At 39.8% G+C, this 18,776-nt stretch overlaps 1 protein-coding gene across 2 annotated transcripts in view; it reads left to right on the top strand.

Moving 5' to 3' along the window:
• USP34 (ubiquitin specific peptidase 34) overlaps window positions 1-18,776 on the top strand; it is a 104,035-nt gene that overhangs the window by 17,290 nt on the left and 67,969 nt on the right. The window contains exons 2-11 of one of the 2 annotated variants that reach the window (XM_083604685.1): window positions 1,258-1,345; window positions 3,690-4,113; window positions 4,893-4,943; window positions 6,887-7,036; window positions 10,076-10,143; window positions 11,681-11,873; window positions 15,271-15,351; window positions 16,396-16,457; window positions 18,376-18,457; window positions 18,546-18,638. In XM_083604685.1, coding sequence (XP_083460811.1) covers window positions 1,258-1,345; window positions 3,690-4,113; window positions 4,893-4,943; window positions 6,887-7,036; window positions 10,076-10,143; window positions 11,681-11,873; window positions 15,271-15,351; window positions 16,396-16,457; window positions 18,376-18,457; window positions 18,546-18,638 — 1,292 coding nt within the window. The remainder of the gene's footprint in view (window positions 1-1,257; window positions 1,346-3,689; window positions 4,114-4,892; window positions 4,944-6,886; window positions 7,037-10,075; window positions 10,144-11,680; window positions 11,874-15,270; window positions 15,352-16,395; window positions 16,458-18,375; window positions 18,458-18,545; window positions 18,639-18,776) is intronic. The other variant, XM_083604686.1, reaches the window with a different exon arrangement.

Below are 18,776 nucleotides of genomic sequence, written 5' to 3'. Positions count from 1 at the left end.
CAGTTGGTTTGGAATGAATAATTGCTATGGCTCTGGAAGTTTTTCTTTTTTAAAACTATTTTTAAAAACTTAATGCTGCTTTTAGTTTTAATCCCAGATCTATATTCAAGGGAGGTGGTTTTTAAAGCTGCTTTTTAAAAGGTAAAATAACAATCCAGTGAGAACTATGAAAGAAAGAAAGAGAAAAAAAATGTACCTTCCCGGAGCTCACAGCTATTACTTCATAAAGTAAAATACATTGTCAAGAAGCTACACAGTAAATTAGATGTTATAACAAAAGCCAACCCGATACAGAAAGAGTACAAGACAAATATTATGAATACCAAACAAAGCCATATTTCATTGTGACTTGCCATCTCTGTGATTGGCCTGTTGTATAAGTAACAAATGGCCACCAAATGGAGACAAAAATCCCTTGGTTTAACTGAACCCTGAGATACCCTTAATTTATAAGTCAAATTCTCAGAAATGAGAATAACCATTACTTTATTGAATCAAATATTTTAAAAAAGACCCAAGGACTCCTTCCAGCCCAGTGATATGGCCACACAAGCAGCTACTAAAAAAAAAAAAGGTCAGTGATTTACATAAGTAAGTCCGTATTTGACAAATCAGAAATTGACAAAAAACACAATTTGAGGTTTAAGTCACTGGTACACCTATTACAGAAATTTCCTTCATTACCTCTTCCCAAGAGGCAGGACTACCCCATGTGCCAATAGTTTTCTTTTTTGTCACACCCTTCCAACACAGGGGAACCAACTCTAGTTTTATGTGCAAGGCAGAACCATCAGTGTGCAAGTCAAGAACCATCAATGGATTATTTTTCAGTAATTCTCTTGGATAGTTGCAAAGAAGGTGGGTAAGCCATAGTTTTACCTACTGCGCATTATCCAATAGACTTCCAGGTTCGTCTCTCAAACAGATATCAAAGAAGAGAGGGGAGAAAACTGATGGTCTAACAGCAAAGAGTGTGTAAAAGAGACAAGTCCTCTTTATGCTCTGGATCTAACCAAAGCAGGTGTTTTCTAGCTGGTTTCAAGTACTTTGGGGTTTTACATACCACCCACCACATTTAAAAGTTGAGTGCTTAAGAAATGCCGATTTAAAAACTTAAGTCTAATTATTACTTTTCCACCCGTGGCTAATCCCTGAAGCATTTAGAAAATATGTTGTTTACCTTAATATGCTTTTAGTAGACAGCTTAAAGTTTCAAACGTTCTTCATGGCATTGATGATTCAATTGTTTTTCTTTAGTATCTGACATTGAAGGTGGTGATGGATTGCAGCTCAGAAAGGAACATGCACTCAAGGTGTTTGCTTATATCAATTCTTGGACACAAAGGTAAATTCAGCTTTTTAAGTTCCCAATTTATGATGCATCTTTGTAAGTTCATGCCCATGTATTTATAAGTACATTGTACATAAATAGTAAGCATTAGAAAGGGACTATGGCATGAAGATTACTTCGCTCCTTCTCAGCTAACTGTTTTTGGCATTTAAGACAGTCTAGAACAGTTTTATAGGTTCTAGTTAACTTGTGAAGCAGGGGTATCTTATTATTTTAAAACAAGTTTATTTAAAAAAATTAAAATGTTGGAGAGTGGTAATGTAGGATTTCTACTTAGGATTTCTACATATAATTTTAAAAGTTAATTATTGGGTCTTATTGATTTCAAAATAGCTTTTGCTGGAACTGTCACAGAGGGGAAATTTAACGTATTAGTCACAGCTAGAAGGGTATCTGTTTGAAATAGGCGATACATTATTTGCAATGACTCATGCTGTGCGCTATGTCTGAACAGAAAAGCAGCATTATAGTGGAAAGGACTAGTGTCTGAAAGTACAAATCACAACCTCTCAACCCAAAGTATTTTTGGAAAAGGATTGTGATTGGTGGGAAACGCCTACATACTGATTAAACAGTGGCATTTGGGTTTGTGGAACACACCACCTATAAAAGAAGCATACGCTTATTTTGATTAATATCTAATAAATCTCCTAGAATGTGATATTTTCTGTGCCTGCCGAGCAAGGCTTACTTTGCCAATAAACACCTTAATGACACACCTTGCAAGGTTGGGCAGATGAGGTTTTTTCCAGCGGAGAAATGGAGCATACCAGAAAGGATTAATTCCTTTCCTGGAAGGCAGCATCAAAACAAGAAGAAAAGGGTTGCCTGTGACCAACCAGAAGTAGGAACCCGTTCCTACCAATCTTGACTGTGTTTTCTTCAAAAGAGTAGAGTTAATTTTTGGCTCCTGAATGCTTTTCCTCAAGGTGCAGGACTTGCTTCATCTTTTTTTTTTACCTTTTCAGATTGTTCCCTTTCCTTTTATCTTTAGTTGCCTCCCCTCTCAGTGTTTAATCTAGAGCAGGCATGGCCAAACTTGGCCCTTCAGCTGTTTTGGGACTACAACTCCCATCATCCCTAGCTAACAGGACCAGTGGTCAGGGATGATGGGAATTGTAGTCCCAAAACAGCTGGAGGGCCATGTTTGGCCATGCCTGACTAGGGGAAGTGGGTATTGGGTTATAGTGGGAGTAGCTGGACCAGTATTTTAAACCCCCTTATCTAAGTCCATGTGGGGGTGTAGGGATTCTTCCTCTGTCCCTGGATGGTTGCAATACCTATGGTATTGGATGCAGAGGTAGAGGATGCAGAAAAGGCCTCCTCAGTAAGGAGCAGTGATGCCCAAGTATCTTGTTTCATCCTGACTACATGCTTGGCTGCTGAAGCTGAAGAACCAAGAGGGCAAGCATGGAGGTCAGACAAAGTTGGCCAGGGTAAATGTCTTTTATTTAAACAACAGGAATGACGTTGCCTTTGTATCTTGGAAAAAGTGGAATATCCCCTGGAATCAATTATTAAACTTCAATGCAATTATTTCACTGTAATTTTTTAAAAAACATTGTTACTGCTCACTTTGCTAGTCAATACATATTAAATACAAAAGATTTCTGTATAAGGTGTTTTAGTTCAATATAATTATCTACAGGTGTGCACAATGCCTGTTGCTAGTAGCAACCATAAATGTAATCCAGTTGTTGCTGGTCTCCTGTATTTCCAGCACAAAATGATGCTTTCCCCTCCCACATTGCCTGTACAACATACGAGTTTTTTACCAGGTAAAATTGATAGCATCCCACACCTTCAGAGTCCTTTGGCATATGCTCAGTGCTTGGGGGATGGGTGGAGTAGGACTCACACTTCATGGCAGACATTGGAGAAAGTCAGAAGTTGCATTGATGTTTCTTGCTGTTTCTGACATTTCCCAACACCGCGTGATGCTGATTTTTATTAATCCATTTTATTTATAATGGTAAAGAACTCTCAGATCATGCTATAGTTTTACAGATACCAAGGACACAAGTACCACAGTATTTATGTAACTGCAGTCAATTTATGTCAGTCTTCCTTCATATAAGACCATAAATACAAGATGGAAGAAACATGACACGTTCAGCCGCAGGTTATCTACATGAATTACTGCTTAGTCATTCAGATACTGCTGTGTATCTGAAGAAGTGTGCATGCACACGAAAGCTCATACCAAGAACTAACTTAGTTGGTCTTTAAGGTGCTACTGGAAGGAATTTTTTTGTTTTGTTTTGCTTAGTCATTTGTTTCTTAAGCTCTTCCAACATTTCCCATCTTGATTTGCCATTTTAAATCCCTTTTAAAACAGGCAATGTCTGTGCTGCTTCAAGGAGTATAAGCATTTGGAGATCTTCAACCAAGTTGTGTGTGCGCTTATAAATTTAGTGATTGCCCAGGTTCAAGCTCTTCGGGACCAGCTGTGTAAACATTGCACTATCAACATAGACTCAGCATGGCAAGATGAGAATAATCCGTCTGATGAGCCGCTGAATGTAGAAAGAGAATCTCGTGGAGGAGAAGAAAATGGGGAAAGACACAAGTCCATAGAGAAAAAGTTAGACTCTGGAAGAACTTGTATCCTGACAGAGGAAGAACCCACAAAGGGCGCTGATGCCTTCAGCATATGGAGCACCGAGGAAAAGGAGAAGCTTTTGCTTTGTGTAGCGAAAATCTTTCAGATCCAGTTTCCCCTGTATACTGCTTACAAGCATAATACGCATCCTACAATAGAGGTACATGTTATCCTAATTAACACATATAAAAGGTGGGCGGTTCTGTGTTCCGATGCTGAAACCATTACTTGATTCATTGTTTGACTTTCCAGTTTGTAAGTTCTTACTATTTTATCAGAGCATAACTCTTTTTTTTTTCATAATCTTTGGTTTCTTGATACAGGAAGGTAGTTAGGTTTCTATGCTGCTACCTTGTTCAATTATATTTGTAGCCTGATTTTGTAGAACTCCCAACGACTTGTCCTTCTGCAGCCTGAACACAAATATTGTGAAAGTAAAAGTTGAGTAGAAACCAGCTTGCAAGGGAAGGCACCCTAAACACTCCTCCTTTCATCATCACTACTACACTTGGTTAGTCCACAATGTGCTATGCCAAGAGTGGTCTTGGATCCAAGTTCCAAAGAATCAAGACATCAATTTATCACCCTCATGTTGATCTGTAGATGTTGATGCTGACTTCTGTGATCCATGGCTCATTGGATTGAAATAACACACTCCGTAATAGGCAAATTCAAATTATTGCATTACTTTTCTTGAAGCCCAAGAAAACATGGCTTTGTCTAGAAGGCAGAAACAAAACAGTTTATATTCCAGGTTCTGTATGCAAGCTTGTGGCTTTTTAAAACGGCAAAATTCAGTTGCCTTGAATCAAACATGCATTGTTGCAGCCTTAGGAAAATATTATTGAATTTCGCAGCTGTGTTATCTAAATTATGGATGATGTTTATCTTTTTCTTTCATGTTGCTTAAATTCATAACATTTATTATTTTTTAAATAGGATATTTCTGCACAAGAAAGCAATATATTGGGAGCATTCTGTGATATGAATGTAAGTTAGCTTTATTTCTGTATATAAGATGTGTGTAGTTTTAATAAATTACAGCTCATTAACTTTCAGAAGCCTGCTCCATCTCAGTAGTTTAGAGTGATCCAGAATACACTATAACTGGAAGAACCCATTAAAATAAATATAATTTTCAGGCTGTCTTAAACAGATTCAGCCCATTGGTTCATCTAGTTTAATATTGCTCATTCTGACAGGCAATGACTGCCTCTGGTTTCAGAAAAGGGTATTTCCTAGCCTCATCTGGAGATTACAGGGGTTGAACATGGGACTTCCTGCATGAATATTATGTGCTCATTGAGCTACAGCCCCTCTCACTAGTCCATCCAGCCCAGTATTGGCTGCTCTGATTGCTAGCAGCTCATATGGAGCCTATAAGGCGGCCTTTTTCATTACCTGATCCTTTTAACTAGAGATGAAGGACTGAACCTGGTGCCTTCTGCATGGAAAATAAAGTACAGTCAAACTTCGATTGTCAAATGTGATCTGTTCCGGAAGACCATTCGACTTCTGAAACGTTCGTAGCACATTTGGCTCCCAAAAATTGTTCGAAAACCGGAGCAGTTACTTCTGAGTTTTTGGCGTTCGGGAGCTGAAACGTTGCAAAACGGAGGCGTTTTGGAAACGAGGTTTGACTGTACTGAGCTTTAATGTTAATGTATGATCTAGCGAAAGTCAGTTGTTCCTGTCATCCGTCCTTGGGCTGCACTTGGGACTACCCTAGCAGCTTAGTTATGGCCACCCAGGTAGAAACCTTCTAGTGGTTTTGAAAGAGATTTGGGGGAGTCCCCTGAAGAAGGAAGTCCCATAGTCATAGGGTACATTTTGTACTTGTTGCTTGCTCTTTGGACTTTGTATATAAATGATTTATTATTATTACGTTTTGAAAGAGCTTCTTTGCAACAGACCATTTGAAAATGGTAAGTAAGTAAGTAAGTAAGTAAGTAAATACACAGTAGAACCAATGGAATCTATTAGATCGTTCTGTAAAAGCCAGCAGAAACAATATCCAACAATGCTACCCTGAAAAAGCATGGTTGAATTAAAAAAAAAAGTATTAAGAACTAATTGCTGCACCATCCTAATTCCAGGGTGAAAGTAAATTTTAATACTTGGTTTTTCTCCTAAGATACTGGCCATTCCGACATAATTCAGAGTCCTTTCGAGCAGCGTGTGCTTTGGCTCTCCATACTTCTGAGTTGAGCACTGTGACATTAAACCCTTTCCCATCCTTCTGAGCAAGCAGACACAATATGCTACAGATATATCTCGCATCAGAATCATGGTCTTGCACATTTTCTGACAACCAAACCAAAAGTCCCCCATCAGCCATGTCTGGGTGACCTGCTAGATGCTGGGTGATCTTGCTTTTGCAGTCCCAAGCAGGTAGTTGAGATGCTTCTTGTGAGCCTAAAATGAACCTGTATAGAGTGGTGGATTGAGTACAATCCCAATATTCCATTGTGCTTAGGCTCTACTCCCTTTCTGAGTGGGCTTTTGTGCATGGTTTGTTCTTGGGGCTGTGCTCAACTTTAATAGTCATATATTGCACTGCCGTCTTGCATGTGGGTGAGTAGAAAGGCAGAACAAAGCTAGAACGAAATAGTAAAAATATATTTGTTCATATAGATTGACCAAGGTTTGCAGATACGCAATGAATGTGAAATGTGGTCTTTCAAATGTCTTCATGCATATGGCACCCTTAGGTAAATTGAGTCAAACTTTGAAGATCAGACATTAACTCCTTTGAATTGTGCCTGGAATACAAAAGAAAGTCAGTGCAGAACTTGGAAGACTGACTTAATTCCCACAAAAAGCCTTTCAGAATAGTCTATAGGAGGAATTATTAAGATGCTGTCATTTTGGTTGAGAAAAAGTTATATGTGGACATTTGTAATATATATTTTAATGTGTTCTTATGTCCATAGGATGTAGAAGTACCGCTGCACTTGCTTCGCTACGTTTGCTTATTTTGTGGAAAAAATGGTCTTTCCCTCATGAAGGACTGTTTTGAATATGGAGCCCCTGAAACATTGCCATTTCTCATAGCACATGCATTTATCACTGTGGTGTCTAATGTAAGTATATGTCCAAGATTTTCTCATTTATTTAACATGGATGCAGTAAATGTTGCCTGTAAAGTCTTCTTAAAGGCAAGAGGCTTTCTGTGGTAACATGTACTAGTCCCAAAAGCCATGGTCTCAAAACCTCTAAATTTTAATTATACTAATTTTACTTCTCAGTTACAAAAATGCTGCAGTTTAAAAATTTGGAATATATTTGCTTGCATACCTCTTTATTGCAACCATTGACTAAAAATCCAGATGCTGAGAAGAATAGTTTAGCTATTCACAATATCTTTGTGACAAATTCCATCAATTTTTTAAAAAATCTTGCTTTCAGAACATGTGTCTTCCATAGCTACATTTGTTCATTTTTCACAGGATTCCATTTTATCTCAAAACAACCTGGAGATTTTAAAAATGTACCTGAATGGCAATTTCCTTCCGAAATAGGCTAATAAAATTGCAGGCTGGTAACAGTAGTCCTTTAAAAACCTAATGGAAAATATTTGTTGTAAGTTAAGATCAAGTAATTTTGTTGCCCTTAAAAAAGGGAGCCAAATTTTTCAAATCCCTGTGCTCCAAAGTAATTTGCAATAAACAGCACCACAATAACAGATTTATTTTCCATCCAGCTCAGTAATTTAAAGTATGTTCTGATGCCACACAGACAGAGGGCTTATAAATATAAATGAGGTTTGGGTACTTCCAGTGGAAAACTACTGGGTAAAAGTGAAATGGCTATGGTGTAAATGTTAGGATTTATTTATATGTTTTTGGCTTAACTTTATTCAAAACAACCACCAGTTAAACATATTTAAGCCAGATGTGAAATATAAAGAAAGCCCAGTTATTTTTCATCACTGTGTCAGTCTCACAGGCTACCACTTTTCTGTATTGTTCCTCTGGTGATTACTGTGGAGTCCATTCATTTGAACAATGCTCATTAAAACTTGCAACTGGCATAGATACTGTTTCCAGGTGGTTGCACTGGCATATATTTAACACGGGCAAATACAAGGTTGTTCCTTCTACAACCAAGTTGTTCTATTGTGTTGATGTTTTGAGAATGTCTGTGTTTGTAGTTGTGATAGCCACAGAGCAAGTGTATGAAAGGTATTCCTGAGAAATACTTTATTATACAGTTGAATTGGAGGCCCATTTGTAAATATTTTACTGAACTATTGAACTGAATTAAGAGAAAGTAAGTTCACCACATATATTTCCTGGATGAGTAGCTCTCCAGATATATTCACCATCTTTCACTGACAGTAGGGACAGTCAAATAAATGGGAGTACTTGTTCCCAAAGGGAAATAATACTTTTTCGTCCTTTTTTTAAAGCATTGGAGCTGCATAGCAACAGGCTTTAGTATAGAGGTGGTGAACTGCTGGTCTACAGACCCAACTCAGACTTCCCAAGTCTTCCCCAGTGGTCTCCCAGCCCCCAGTCCAATTCAGTTCTGAAAAAAAGAAGAGAATCTAAAAGAGCCTGCCTGATCAGGCCAGTGGCCTATCTAGTCCTGGTATGCCCCGTGGAGCACCTTAAGGTCCATAAACAACAACACTTTGGAAGTCCGGAGCCCCAAGGAGGTTAGATTGGCCTCTACCAGGGCCAGGGCCTTTTCAGCTCTGGCCATGGCCTGGTTGAATGCCCTACTGCAGGAGATCAGGGCCCTATGGGATTTGACCTCTTTCCACAGGGCTTGCAAGATGGAGCTGTTCCTCTAGGCCTTTGGGCTGGACTCAGTCTAACCTCCCCCCCCCCCCCCGCCCACAATTTTATTTTATTTTTTGATGGAACCCCTTATATGGGAGATTTGTGTATAAATTTTCCCTTGGCTCTTTTTGCTGGCCCATGTAGGACCAGCATGGATAGTTGGCCCTGGTGAATATTTGACATTTTCTCCCCTTATGGCTTTGATCTATAGGCTACCACTAAAATGAGGCTGCATTTTAAGCTGCATTTAAAAGTGTATTCTAACTTATATTTTAATCAACTGGTGGTTTGTTTGTTTTTTGTTTTTTAAAAATGTTTTTACTGTATTTATATTTAGTATTAGCTGCCCTGAACCCCTTTCTTGGCCAGGGAGGGCTGGGTATAAATAAAAATTTATTATTATTATTATTATTATTTATTATCCTGTTCTCACAGTGGCCAACTAGACACCTGTGGGAAACGCACAAGCAGGATCTGTACACAAGGACATTCTTCCCTTCCTGTGGTTTCCAGCAACTGAGATTCAGAAGCATTGCTGCTTACAGTTGTGGAGGCCGAGCATAGCCATCATGGCTAGTAGCCATTGATTGCCCTCCATGAATTTGTCTAATCCTCTTCTAAAGCCTAGGTTGGTGGCCATCACGAGTGCAAAGCATCAGTGGCTACCATCTTAATAATGGCACTAGACTGGGTGGAAATGTTTCAGTCTCTCTTCCCTGCCCAGTGGCACAACAGGAATGCACCTGAAGGGGGCAATGAGGAGGAAAATCCCCTCCCTCAATACGTAATGCTTTAGAGGAGAGGGCATGATAGGGATCCATGCGGTCTGTGTGTTGTATGTAAGTGTTTGGGAGTGACTGAACAAATTGAGAGTGAGTGTGATGACCACATCCCTTTGCCCATGCCAACACCTGACCCTCAACCCTCAGAGTGTTAGCCAGCACCTAATGTGGTTCTTGGCCCAAAAAGGCACCCTTGCATTAGTGTAATAGAGCCATGCTTGAGTGAGGCCCCAATTGAATGCACTTCCTTTCCCTCTATGGGCTGGGGCTAATAGGAAAAGGCATTAGAAAACTTTGTGAGAAAGCACATTCCATCCCTATTATTTTTCCTCTCACAAAAAAACTTGCCTCCTACTCTTCTGGCTTAGGGGATCCAGGCAAATTGGCATTCCATTTCCGTCTTCTGCATGAACCCAAGTTTTGAATGTAAAAAAGTTATGTGAAGGGAAAATAAATGCCCCTCTTTTCAGTAGGCAAGTTATGTGAATCTTAAAAGCAGTTGTTGGTGTGACATGTCGATTTATAGTGTTCAATTTTTGTATTTGCTATATAGATCAGAATATGGCTGCACATCCCTGCTGTTATGCAACACATTATACCATTTAGAACTTATGTTATCAGGTATGTTTTGCAGACCCGTTATCGGGTTTTTCTTGTCAAAATAAATTCAGATCACTCAGATGGCATATCTAATGTGACAGAAGCTAATAAGCAAACAGTATTGCTTACAATTAATATTAGTAAGTGATTTGGTGCTTGGTTTACATACACTCGGGTATTTAACATATGTACTGAGATTGGGAGTACTTGAGCTTGTGTGCTTTCTCTCATTCTCCCCCACCCCTGAAACTGCTTCAGGAGATCTATGTTCGTTTTTAAGCATGGGATCCCTGGTGCATTTAACTTTTGCACACAATGATAAGGATGTAGGAGGTTCAAGTGAGGGAAAACATGCACCCGAAGCCTGTTTTTGATGTCACTGTACATAGTCAGATGCTGTTGTACTCCCAGCTCCCATCAGTCCCAGCTAGCATGTCCCAACAGGCAGGAATTATGGGAGTTGTAGTCCAACATCTGAAGGAGACTATGTTGGCTATCTCTAGCATCGTGGTTCAGGGAATAAATGGTATCCAAACTTGCCTTTATACCATAAGCTAGCCTGCTATTGGATGAACTGGCCACAGTGATCCATGCGACGGTCATCTCCAGGCTTGACTACTGTAATTCGCTCTACGCGGGGCTGCCCTTGAAGCTGACCCAGAAACTCCAGAGGGTGCAGAATGCTGCAGCGAGGCTCCTCACGGGGTCTCTGTCACGGGAGCATATTCACCCAGTGCTTTTCAAACTGGACTGGCTCCCGGTAGATTACAGGGTCAGATTTAAGGTGCTGCTTTTGACCTTTAAAGCCCTTCACGGCCTAGGACCCTCATACCTATGGGACCGCCTCTCCCGGTATGCCCCACGGAGAGCCTCAAGGTCCATAAATAGCAACACCCTAGTGGTCCCGGGCCCTAAGGAAGTTAGATTGGCTTCAACCAGAGCCAGGGCCTTTTCAACTCTGGCTCCGGCCTGGTGGAACGCCCTTCCTCATGAGACCAGGGCCCTGCAGGATCTGATTTCTTTCCGCAGGGCCTGTAAGACAGAGTTGTTCCACCTGGCCTTTGGCTTGGAGCCAATTTGATTCCTTCCCTCCCTTTCTTTCTTTTTTCCTTTCCTTCTCCTCCTGCGATGAGGCTACATTTTAATATTTTAATGTTTCCATATTTTAATGTTGTATTTTAATTTTGTTTTTAAGTTGTAATCATTCAATTTGTTTTTATTATTGCTTGTAAGCCGCTCTGAGCCCGGCCTTGGCTGGGGAGGGCGGGGTATAAATAATAATAATAATAATAATAATAATAATTATTATTATTATTATTATTATTATTATTATTTTAAAACTGCAGGGATGCCTTGATTTCCATATGCCTGGAAATACATTTGTGCCAAACACCTTTGTTGTCCCAAGTGTAATTAAGCAGTTATAACTTTGTTCTGAGGCCAGCCCTTTTGACCGCAGTCCTGAAAGCTTCCAGAAGAGCGTTAAAATTAAACTGATTTGCCGGTACTAATTTGAACTTTCTTCCACCCCCCCTACCATCCCTACCTTTTTGTTTAGGTATTTATGTAAACTGTCGGACCAGGAATTAAGACAGAGTGCAGCTCGTAACATGGCAGATTTAATGTGGAGCACAGTGAAAGAGCCACTGGATACTGCCTTGTGTTTTGATAAAGAGAGTCTTGATCTTGCATTTAAGTACTTTATGTCACCAACCTTAACCATGAGATTGGCCGGCCTCAGCCAGATAACAGTAAGACTTTTTAAACTAACTAAAACACATATACAGAATTGTTTTTGTTTGTACTTGAACAGTTATGAACTAAGGTGTAATAGTCAAAGCTTAGTCTATAGATGTAGCAGTGTTAGAGTTGGGGTAATATGTTCTCTATATGAATAACTTCCTGCAAGTAGAAAGCTAGCATAATGGGAAATGAATCATTCTAGGACGTTTTTACACGGAGAAACACTTAGAATTGGTTTTGCTACCTGTAGTCTGAAATCATATAGATGGCTTTACCGCCTAAGGCTTCTTAGTACCTTGTTTGCAGCAAGTGTAGACCAAGCCTAACTTTGTAACATTCAAGGCCCTTGTAAGCAGTTCTAAAAAAATGATATCTGCTGTTGGGAGTGGGGGCGGAGGTAGAGTTGGGTGATACACAACTTAATACTCACGTTAGCACAAGGATTAGTGCAAGTGCAAGGATTAGTGCTAGCACAACAGGATTTCCCCCCTCCTTCCCTTGTATGCACCATGAGCTGTTCTGGAAGGTTGTGGGGAAACCCAGAACAGATGTAGTGGAGCACGCATAGGGAAGAGGTGGTGTTGGGGAGAGTATTCCATTGCAGAAGGAGAAATTATTTTGCTGGTGTGTAACGTTCACAGTTCTAAGCTGCATCCAAACACACCTTGAGCACACCCAAATAAAGTGAATGAAAGTGTATACTTGAGCGATTCATTTCAGTGGGACTTAACACAGAAGGTGTCTCTTGGGGGATTGTGTGTCAGGTTTATAATTTGTGAAGCTAGGCTATAAAATGCTAAGAATCTTGATACGGTTGCATTTTGCGAGCACAGCAGAAATTCAGATGTGCGGCTTGACTTACTGCATTTCAAAACAGCCCTGTTTATCTTTAACTGTGTCGTAGAGGAGCAATGTCTTTTTCAGCTTCTTTGACAGAACTCATGGATGGCCAGAGTATGTCAGGCTGTCACAACTGGCACAGTGGTTTATGACATGTCTTCACAGGGAAGAAACTGCAGTAGCACGGTCAGCCCTGCATTGCATTGCATTAGTTCAAGCAGACCATAAGCAAAAGCATTTAAAGTCATACAGAGTATAGTGTGCACTAGGGCAGGCTTCCTCAACCTCAGCCTTCCAGGTGTTTTTGGCCTACAACTCCCATGATCCCTAGCTAGCAGGACCAGTGGTAAGGAATGCTGGGAATTGTAGTCTCAAAACATCTGGAGGGCCAAGGTTGAGGAAGCCTGCACTAGAGCAAAATGTCTCTTAATATCAGATTCATTTATCACTGACATTGTGCTTACAGCGGTCTTGTTGCCAAAGTTCCTTGAAGTTACTAGCCTGCATAATTTTTACTTGCTTTTCTTTTTAACTGTTGTTGTTGTCGTCGTCTCTAATATCTGATTCATTCTTCACTGACATTTTGTTTACAGCGGTCTTGTTGCCAAAGCTCCTTGAAGTTACTAGCCTGCACAATTTTTTACTTGCTTTTCTTTTTAACTTTTGTTGTTGTTAAATTTGCAAATAAAAAATGAAGGTAAAGTAAAGAAGGAATTTTTTTTTAAGGAAATAATATAAGAATAATACTAATTGTAACAGAAAAAACCATAATCAGTTCACATTACAGATAAAGTAACAATGCATAGAATTGTAAAGTTGGAAGGGGTGAAAGGGCCACGAGGGTCATCTAGTCCAACCCCCTGCAATGCAGGAATCTTGTTGCCCAGCATGAGACTTGAACCCATGACTCTTAAAGTAAGAGTGTTATGCTCTACCAGCTGAGATATCCTAGACACATGCATTTTAAGTTTTACAAATAAGTTAATATAAGCCCTCCAAATAGGTATCCACACAAAATTGGCATCTGTATGAAATATGTGCAAATGCAGCCAGGGCTGTGTAGCCTCAGACCATTTGGTAATAGAAGGTATTTATCTTTTTAGGCTCAAAGTATAAGTATAACCATAAGGGCTCACAAAATCCACTTGCTTGTCCTGCCGTTAATCCCCATATTACAGGAATATAATTTTAAAATACATGATTTTACCAATACAAACTGATGTGGATAACAACTTCAGGCAAAAAAGAGTATATCACTGGAGAATCCCATGTCATATCCCTCAACGTATCTGTTTGTATTGTAACACTTCCAGCATCTATCTGTGTTGGACAGTGCCTTCCTATACAAACATTGTACAATATACTTGAAATATTAATTTTTGCTGAATAAATTTCAAGTCTAAATATTTCATTACAGATTCTAAAGCAAATTCCCACTGTTTAGGCTGTATAATAACATTCTAATTCCCTATTTGATACGTCTGAGTTCCTTAACGTCTATCTTATAAAGATCCATTAAGCATTTACAAGCAGCCGTTACAGGTTTAGCTTCCTGTAAGGATCCAATCATTTTTTCCAACAATTTGGGAGATGCCAAAATGCTCAAAGCAGATGGTGCCATAAATAGACACAAGCAAATACTGTACAGCCAGTACAGAAGCAGACCAGGTGGCAAAATAGAGCACTCTGTCTTTCACCTGGAGAGGCAAGGAATTTGGATGCACTCCCTTATTTCCAGACTAGTACCTAGATGTCCAGAATTACTATTTTGGAACATAATAATTTGATATATTTTTCCAGACTATGTATGGAAACGGAGATCAGCATTTGTAACCCACGTTGCCTTTAGCAAGGTCAGCTGTGGGCGCATGTTTTATACAGTAGCTCTTTCTAAATGCCACAGGAACTCTCCGTGTAATAATGTTTGTTCACAGAACGCCATCCTTGTTGTATGGTGAATTCTTCCATTTGAAAACTAGGTCAAGAGCAAAATATTCAAAGAATGTGGTTCTGAAATTAAATAGGGAATATTTGAAGGCTGGCATCAAACTTCAATAATGTTCATATTTCTGAAGCTTACGAGGCCACAGGTGGAACGTTATTACAGTAAGCTAAAACATTCACTGTCCGTGAGCAGTTGGCTCTGTATCTGATTCCTCTCAGTTGGTACATTGCAAATTCCAGGAGGTCATTTCAGACAAATTAATATCAGAACCATTTTTTAAAAAAGAAAAACACTCTGCAGTTTCCAGATCATTCTCCACTGTACTCACACTACAGGATATGAGGCAAATAATCACATTTTGAATGTTTGTTTTCCATTACGATGGGCCAGTTAATGTGTCTTCAAAGCACAAATTATGGTCCTTTGGTCACGTAATTAAATCTGTCGTCCAGGCATCACCCAAAAAATTGATGAGGGAGGAGGTGGATGTAAAATCTGGCTGTGCTCATTTTTTTCCTTTGCTCAGGGCCAATCAAGTTTTAAAAAGGGGTGAAAAGAGCAGCGAAGAGTGACATCGTGGATGGTGAAAGAGAGGATTAAAAAGTCTTGTTCCTTCCTAGGAAGCACTGCACCTTGTGTACTCTTGCTTGAGGGAGGAGGTGGGGAGGAAAGAAGGAACAGATGCCAAACAAGGCTGTTCAGTGAGTAACGTGAATGAAATGGCCATGTGGTCTGCTGTAATTTCTTTGGAAGAACACATGGTTTATTCTGTATGTCCGAGGGCTTTTGATTGCTGTTTGTAACAGAACACAGCTGCAGTACTAGGAACACTCATGTAAAATAGAGCTGAACTGGCTTTGTTGACATGTGCTTTCTAGGAAGACAGCCTGTCTTTGAGGCATCCTTATAACCTTCAGTGATGATTCCATACTCTCCTTACCGGTGCTGAGCATTCGGTTGTGAGCTAGTAATAAGTGGAGGGAACAATGAATTCCATTAGGAGGAAATGGTCTTCATGAGAAGCACCTTGCTCAGTGGTAGAGAAAGGTCATAGCTCAGCAGTTGAGCATAATAATAATAATTTATACCCCGCCCATCTGACTGGGTTCCCCCAGCATCAGTGGTAGAGGTTTGATCCCTGGCAATCTCTAGGAGGGCTGGGAAAGACCCTGACCTGAAAGCATGGGGAGCTGCTGCAAGTCAGTGTAGACAACACTGAATTAGAGGGACCAGTAGTCTGACTAATAATGTTTGCAAGCTTTAAAGTTTCTCAGAGTTCTTCATCAGGCCAGTAGAGATTGTAGCTGAATCAAGGGAAGATTTTTTCAAATGGGACCCTGCTCTTACTCCCACTCCAAACTCCCAATTCAAGTAGTTGAGGTTTTGCAGGATGACAGAGTCCTTGCTTGTATCCCAGGAAAGGTATTTAATCTTAATTTGGAGGTTGGTAGCCTCCTGAGCATCTCCCACTGCAACTTCAGTTATGACAAAGCATTTGTCTGTTTCTCATTGGCAGCTTTTGACAAATGTAACTAAAATTGGCCCTTCATTTTGCCAGGGTCATCTTAATTGGGATCTCAAGTCACTATTTAAGGGTTTTACATCAGTTTAGGGATCTCTTGTGGAAAATAAGATCCAGATCTGATTAAGTCAGTTTTTATTGATGCTTCAGTTAAACGAATGAAATCCTTTTTGAGTTTATAAAGCTAAACTTTATTTCCTCTCCCTTTTTATTCCAACTGTAGAATCAACTTCACACCTTCAACGATGTGTGTAATAATGAATCATTGGTTTCAGACACAGAAACGTAAGTAGTTTTTTGAGTACCTTTCATTTAAATACATGCGTTCTGACCACTGGACATTCACTTCTATACCTCCCCGTGTCAATTTGTGACGTGTCAGAAGCCCAGATATCCACGTTGCATCCAAACTGCAGGCACTGGGTGGGACTGGGCGATGTGGCAGATGCTGTCCAACTTTTTCACTGTGAGCATAGCTGCAAATTCATAGGAAAAGAGTTTCTGGCTTTCTAGTGGCTGGGCACCACCCACCACTTAAATTAGCATTCTTGAAAAATGTTGCCATTCTAGCTGCCAGCCTTGTGTTTTGGTTTGTTGCTTTTGTGAAATAAACAAATGCCCGCCAGAGGTTAGGATGAGAGCCGACAGCTAATCCCAGATAACACGCAATGTCTCACAGTAATGTGTGAGAAATCCACTTGAATGCCTACCCCCTTCTGGTTTTGTGAAATGTCGCAGTAGTAGAGGAAAGATAATGATAAATCAAAAATAGCAGCACTAGTCTAAGTTTAACTCTCATTGCTATTCTTGGCATAGAACGAGAAGTCTCTCTCATGACATCCAGAAAAATTTCCTTGGCGCTTGCACATTGTGGGCAAATGGTTGTAGCACGGAGAATAGCTGCTGGAGGTCCTAGTTTGCCCTATCCAGGGGAGATAAAGGAAACTGGTGATTCATTGAGAATCAACCAACAATTGACCTAATAGTGATAAAAAGATAAATATTGTGGCTACCTGTCCCCTATAGAAAGAGAATCAGAGTTAGGGGCCTGTATTGGAGACGCATACAATAATTGGAGTATAGCAGAAAAATTGTTTTGCTTATACACTTATCTTTTGGAAATAGATGGGAAAGTTGATGTAAAAAAAAAAGATAATAAATCTCAGAACGATGGTAACATTAATAAATGCAAGAGAAGCACAGCGTTAGCAGATTTCCATTATCTTTTGTAGTTTATGACTTGCAGAATTCAGTAGCATTTAATAATAATAATATTTATATCTAGCCTTTTTCTGACACCAGGGCTCAAGGCAGCTTACAAAAACACAGATAAAAAGCTTAAAACAGAGAAAAGATAATAGTTAAAAAGTAATTAAACACTAATAGAATCAAAACATATTTAAAAGATCTATTAAAAATACAGATAACAACAAAAACATCCCAGCATTAGTCCTTTCCAATCAGTTTCTAAAGGCCTTTGGAATAAAAAGGTATTCACTTGCCAGCAGAAGGACAACAAGGAGGGAGCCAGTCTAACATCTCTAAGAAGAGAGTTCCAAAGTCTTCAAGCAGCCACCGAGAAGTCCCTCTCCTATGTCCCCATCAAGCATTCCTTTAAGGGTGCTGGGCCTGAGATCAGGGACTCCCCAGAGATCTCAGTGCCAGGGCAGGTTCCTATCTTTCAGATAGCCTGCAACTGAGCCAGAGGCCAGCAGAGCTGTTCTAGCCAAGGGAGTTGTATAATCCCGGTATGATAACCAGCCCTGGTCAACAGTCTGGTTGCAGCTCTTTGGGCCATATGAAGTTTCTGAAGTTTCTTCAGAGCAGCCACATGTAGAGGGCATTAATTAAAGCACAAAAGTAATCGGCTAATAGCCTGATGGAGGGCACGTTTGCTTAGAAATAAATTACTTCATTTCAGTGGATTAATTATTTAATTTGCACTGGCCTCCAGAAAGGCATTTCTAATGTAACAGCGTGGTTTTTTTCCCCTTATTTATCTTCCGCTACAGGTTTAGTTTAAATGAATTTGTAGCTATACGCATGCCAGCCATTTCCACTTCGTTCAAAAAAATTCCTTGAATTTGGAAAGTAATCCTTGGTTGTAAATCTGTAAGGAAAGAACAATGGCCTTTTATTTAGGAGACTGAGCATAATACGAGCGCATGAAGTTGCTTGCTTATGGTTTCCCCATTTTATTTAGGTCCATTGCTAAAGAGCTTGCAGACTGGCTGATCAACAACAATGTGGTAGAACATATTTTTGGACCAAATTTGCATATTGAGGTAGGTTTAAAGTGAAGTATGATTTTCTTTGTTAACCATGAGGCTATGTTTTTAATGTTTTATATTTTTTCCCTTGTTTCCCCTCCAGATCATTAAGCAGTGCCAAGTGATTCTTAATTTTCTCGCTGCTGAAGGCCGGCTTAGTACACAGCACATAGATTGCATTTGGGCTGCAGCACAGGTATGTCTAGACTTAAGCAAGAAACAGGCCACTAATATGGTGGCTAAAGTTCATGGAGCTTAAATTTTGTTCTTAAATAACTATCTAAAAAGAACAGAACTATTCTTACTTTTTTATAGAGCTGTGCCATACAAAGCA

This window comes from Podarcis filfolensis (assembly GCF_964270895.1).
Source record: "Podarcis filfolensis genome assembly, chromosome: 3".
In the NCBI taxonomy this organism is placed as follows: Eukaryota; Metazoa; Chordata; class Lepidosauria; order Squamata; family Lacertidae; genus Podarcis; species Podarcis filfolensis.
Note: the sequence above shows the minus strand (reverse complement) of the source record. Positions and strands in the feature narration are given on the sequence as shown.